Below are 6,000 nucleotides of genomic sequence, written 5' to 3' on the forward strand. Positions count from 1 at the left end.
ATCTGATTACTTTACTCTAGTTACTTGAAAAGGTAATCTGATTACTTTACTCTAGTTACTTGAAAAAGTAATCTGATTGCTTTACTCTAGTTACTTGAAAAAGTAATCTGATTACGTAACTCAAGTTACTTGAAAAAGTAATCTGATTACTTTACTCTAGTTACTTGAAAAAGTAATCTGATTACTTTACTCTAGTTACTTGAAAAAGTAATCTGATTACTTTACTCTAGTTACTTGAAAAAGTAATCTTATTGCTTTACTCTAGTTACTTGAAAAATTAATCTGATTACTTTACTCTAGTTACTTGAAAAATTAATCTGATTACGTAACTCGAGTTACTTGTAATGAGTTACCCCAACACTGATCGTGATACAAGATTTATCTGTACAATATAGAGTCATGCAAATCATGCGCTTTGTGAAGATTTGAATGATCTGATGTGTGGTGTTTGACGGGTTTTTCGCTGGTTTTAGGCAGACGTCCCAGCACCAGTTTTGGGTTCCTCATGAGGTGGAGGAGGAAGTTGAAAACAAGGAGCTTTCCGCAGAGATGAAGTCCAGATATATCACATTTGCTGGGAAGTTCAAACCTGTGGAGCACACATGCAAAGCACCGAAGCCAGACGGGTCTCTGTGTGAACGTCAGGACAGAGTTAAGGTCAGAAGAGCCGGCCCTGATTAACACACATTTCAGCCATGTTTGGAACGGGGCTCATTTTGATTTAGTTGCAGTCAAAGTCTTCTGACTAAAATGCCTTTTAGGTTTAGTCAGATTTTAATCAACTGGGCCCAGTCAAAAAATTTCAATCTGGATCGACGCTGCAAAAAACGCTTTTCTTACTTAGTATTTTTGTCTTGTTTCTATTCAAAATATCGAACATTTCTTACATAAAGAAGCATGAGTAAAAATTATCGTCTTGTTTTGGGAAAACAAATTACTTTTGAAAAACTGGGCACTGAATTGTTTTTAGTTTTAGTGGACTAAAATCTAATGAGTTTAGTTAAACTGGTAATCATTAATTGAGGATTTAAGCAGCTCATAACCAACTATTACTTGAACTTACATTTTGACATTATTGTGTTTTTGACATTAAAAATACACGGAAGAGCTCAATTCACTTTTATTGTTTGTTTTTAAAAATATGTTTTTATAATGTTGTATTTCTGTTTTAGTTAGTATATCGGGTTCAGCTAAAGTTTATTTTTAATTTCAGTTATTACACGGCTCTGTGAAATACTTGATTCTGATTGGTCAATCGCGCATTCCAGCGGTGTGTTATTTCCAGATAACACACACCGCTCATCCGGGTACTGCGGGTTATCTCGACCGGTTCTACTTCTGTGCTTAACGCTGGCGCCATCTTGTGGCTTAAACAGCCGTGGGTTACAATGGAAGACTTCAAGGCAGGTTTCCTTTATAACGTTTTTAATATGGATATTTTTCTGACCCAAACGCATCGATTGGAATCAGAAGGCTCTATTAACCCATCGGAGTCGTGTGGAGCGCGTTATTTGACGGACAGCTGCATTTAATGGACTTCAGAAACAGCTCCAACTACTGCTGGGATTAACGTTAGCCTGGACTTTTTAAATATAACTCTGATTGTATTTGTCTGACAGAAGAATGTCATAAACACCTATAATGACCTGAGGGTGAGTAAATCATAGGCTTGGTTTCATTTTTGGCTGAACTAACCCTTTCAGCATTCATTCTCAACATTTAGCAGCAATAGATAAAGGCTTAAAGCAGTCTGGAACTTTTCTTCTTCGCGGAAGCTTTGCGGAAGAGCTAATAAAATATTTAATCTCAAGACAATATTTAGTGTGTAATTTATTTGAGACTAGTAGGCGTGTAATAAGCGGGATAATGTCCACCCAGCCGGTTGTTATCGCAGAATAAACCCCTTCAGAGTGACGCTCCGCTTCGCCTCGGGGTCCTGATCACTCTGCGATAACAACCGGCTGGGTGGACATTAGCCCTTACTTAACATTTATTTAATTTCAAGTAATGAATATGTTTTAATGGTTTTCGTGAACTATTATAACCCTGATACTTTATTGAATATGTCAAATACTGTTCTTTCTATGAATTAAATGGGAATATAATTAAATACAGTTTATTGTGTAAAGAAAAACTAATATATAATGCGTGACTTTCATAAACAAGCTCGAGATACACCGGGACTCTTATTTTGAAATATCTGCGCCTCTATTGCAGTTCAGATGAGGAGATAAAACATACATTATTACAAGCGTCTAAATCATATTAATATATAAACACGGTACAGTAAACACTGTTATTATTCCTCAGCATTAGCTCATAATCATCAGCTGTCCGAAATCCGAAAGTGTGCTCATCCGTTACACTGGACATCCGGATCGCTTTCCTAATAATCCCTCCCTTCGTTGGCGAAAATATCAGTATGTTTACGCCATAGTTTTGGTCATCCAACACTAGTTTTTATTTAGTTATCTCGTTTTCGTCAGTGAAAAAAGGTCATTGACACAAATTATTCGTCAATGAAATTAACACTGGTTTGGAAGAATTATATCAATCAATCAGTGTAAATATTCTTTCACTGATTGAATAAACCAATGAAATGGGATGTAATTTCAGTGCCCGTTCCATGGCCGCATTATCCCGCGGGATGAGCTGGGCCGGCCTGTAAACCGGGAAGATGCGCTGCGGTTGGAGAAGGAGAAGAGGAAACAAGAGGAGGAGCAGCCAGGTCAGACAATTCAAAACTATATTTAACTTTCTTCTTTTGACATCTTGAGGTTTTTTCTCAATTTTATGACAGGTACCAATAACTGTTAAAGGGACAGTTCTTATAAATAAGAAAGTATTTTGTTTATTATAATATAAAAAATCATATGTTTTTGTTCGCTCCAAGTCAATCAGTTCTAAAGGTCAAAAAAAGAAAAGTAAAAAAGAACAAGTACTGTGAGTTACTTTTATGGTGTGTTTTTTTTGCTATTTCGGAGCGTGCCAGTGTTTTTATTAGGGGTGTAACGATTCATCTACTACATCGATGTATCGATTTATATTCCTATGATCCAGCTACATCGATCTGTGCTCGGCAAGTTGGCCTTCCGGACGACATATATCGATCTAATATCGTTTTAAAAGGTAATCAATCGACTGTATCGATAATAGGAAATAACGCATTTGATTTAAGCACGTCAGACTTTATCTGGATGTTTTTTCTTAGGCCTTTTAATGATAAAGGCGTTAAACGTTACTCAGTCTGCCTATATGTGACGTCAGACACGCGCCAGCAGCGAGTGCAAAGAAAACTAAACCTAACATGGCGGATGACAGGAGAAGCCAACGAGTGAGAAATGATCAGGCCACCATCGCGGTCCAGTGTGAGAAAACACTTTGGCTTTAGTAAAGATGGAGATGTTCTGAAGAAGTCTCTCGCTGTGTGTAGTAGCAGCAGGTTCAGCCTCGGCTCATTCAACCTGAAGAGATGCTGCTCGCACTTTATTTCTGATATTAATATTATATTTGTATTATTTTTATGTTGAAAAACAACATCAAATATAGCAGGTAAACCTACTGTTAATTAAACCTGAAGAGATGTTATTTTCACTTTATTTTTGATATTAATATTGTAATATTTTTATTTTAAAAAACGAGCAGCAGTAGCAGCAGTATGTGGGTGTTACTGTACTTTTATTGAGAATGAGAACAGAAAAGGTTAATTTCCTGTTAATTCAACCTAAACTGTTGGTTGCACTTTATTCAAATAAAATGTGAACACATTTGCCATTAATTGTTTACTTGTTTGTTTATATCCATAATTAATTGACACCTGGTTCCCTTAAAAGAAACAACAGGAATCTAGGAAACTTCACCTGTACGTATTTATTTCAGTCACACTGTTTCAAATTTTTGGCTAAAAAGTTACTGAATCGATTTCAAGTCACTGAATCGTTTCGGATCGTATCGTTCTAAATGAACCAATATCGTCCTTGAATCATATCGACAACCTCAAATCGTGATACGTATCGAATCATTGTTAAAACGAATCATTACACCCCTAGTTTATATGCATTAATTGTAAGGAAAAGAGCAGCATAAACATTCTTCAAAATACCTCCTTTTGTGTCCCTTAGAAGAAAACAACATGAGATTGAGTAAATGAAGACAAAATCTGCCTCTTAAAATGTTTGCGAAACCTTTTATTCTTAGGCATGTGTATGGAAGCATGTTTCTGCCACAGAATAAAACCTGTTAAAAGATCATTTAAAAGATGGAGTTTCGACTCGAACGCTGCAAAAAAAGCTTTTCTTACTTAGTATTTTTGTCTTGTTTTCAGTCCAAATATCTAAAAATTCTTACATTAAGAAACCTAACAAGCAAAAGTAATTGTTTTGTTTTGGGGAAAATAACTCTAAATGAAGAGAGTTTTTCTTAAAATAAGATAAATAATCTGCCAATGGGGTGAGATAAATAATCTTGTTTTCTGTTTGAATTAAGATTATTTTTCTCACCCCATTGGCAGATTATTTATCTTATTTTAAGAAAAACTCTCTTCATTTGGAGTTATTTTCCCCAAAACAAGACAATTACTTTTGCTTGTCTAGTTAATGTTTTTTAATGTAAGTATATTTTGAAATTTGGACTGGAAACAAGACAAAAATACTAAGTAAGAAAAGCATTTGTTTGCAGTGAAATTCTGCCTTTTTATCTCAGTCAGAATTGCATTTTTCCCTCAGAATTGGTCGTTAGAATTGGTCGTACAAAGCCAGAATTGCCTGATATAAAGTCGCAATTCTGATTTTATATTTATGTTGCGCATTTCTGACTTCATAACTCACAATTGAGTCACGCAATTCTTAGTCCAGTTGCGAGAAAAATGTTGCAATTACCTTTGTACATTTTTTATTCTTTGGTGGAAACAAGCTTCCATAGACATGCTCACTGGGGTTTTAAATAAATGTATATTTTATTAATGTAACAACTCACTCTAATGTTGGTTAATGGTCAGATGACATGCACAGATAACACATTTAAGTGGTGTGTTTTGATTGTTTTTATATATATATATATACATTACTGTTGTGAATTAAAATTGTCCGGTAGAATAAAAAATTTATAATTCTATTGTATATTGTAATTCTATGTATAAGTCTATAATTACATAATTTATCTTAAATTCTCACATTCAAATCCTCAAGCTTTTATTTTGGAGGAATGCTGTAAACTTCTGTCAACAAAATATTGGAAATTAGGTGAACTGAGTGCACATTGCATTCCCAAAATGCACATTAAACTCACTGCACACACAGATGGAGTTGATGAGAAGATGCATTCGCTGTGATTTCAGATTTATTTTCATTAATCGTGCATCCCCGTTGTTTTATCTTACATTTGATTTGATTAATAGATTTTCATCATGCTCCTCCATTTGTCAAACTGGGTCTTTGCCAAATTGACATCACACACACCAAACCTGAAAGCTTGATCATCTTTTATTTTCCTTCATGTTTTGAAGACACTTACACTGCAAAAAATGCTCTTCTTATTTAGCATTTTTTCTTGTTTCCAATCCAAATATCAAAAATAAATTAAATCAAGATGCATTTACTAGATGAATAAAATGATATTTTTCCTTGTTTTCTGGGAAAAAATATCAAAATGAAATGAGTTTTTGCTTAAAACAGGCACAATGATCTGCCAATGGGGTGAGAAAAATAATCTTATTTCTGTTTGGGACGGAAACAAGAAACAAGATTTCAATCAGAAATAAGATTATTCTCCTCACCCCATTGGCAGATCATTATGCCTGTTTTAAGCAAAAACTCTCTTCATTTTTTCCCAGAAAACAAGGAAAATATCTTATGTCATTTTATTCATCTAGTAAATGCATCTTGATTTAAGAATTTTTTGATATTTAGACTAGAAACAAGACAAAATGACTGAGTAAGAAGAGCATTTTTCGCAATGTACACTGCCTTTAAAGGTCACACTGCAAAAAAAAAATGCATTTCT

At 34.5% G+C, this 6,000-nt stretch overlaps 1 protein-coding gene across 1 annotated transcript in view; it reads left to right on the top strand.

Annotated features, from left to right (window-relative positions):
- uvssa (UV-stimulated scaffold protein A) overlaps window positions 1-6,000 on the top strand; it is a 94,675-nt gene that overhangs the window by 82,942 nt on the left and 5,733 nt on the right. The window contains exons 11-12 of the mRNA XM_067456793.1: window positions 474-657; window positions 2,617-2,728. Coding sequence (XP_067312894.1) covers window positions 474-657; window positions 2,617-2,728 — 296 coding nt within the window. The remainder of the gene's footprint in view (window positions 1-473; window positions 658-2,616; window positions 2,729-6,000) is intronic.

The sequence above is a fragment of the Pseudorasbora parva genome, chromosome 11 (assembly GCF_024679245.1).
Source record: "Pseudorasbora parva isolate DD20220531a chromosome 11, ASM2467924v1, whole genome shotgun sequence".
NCBI lineage: Eukaryota > Metazoa > Chordata > Actinopteri > Cypriniformes > Gobionidae > Pseudorasbora > Pseudorasbora parva.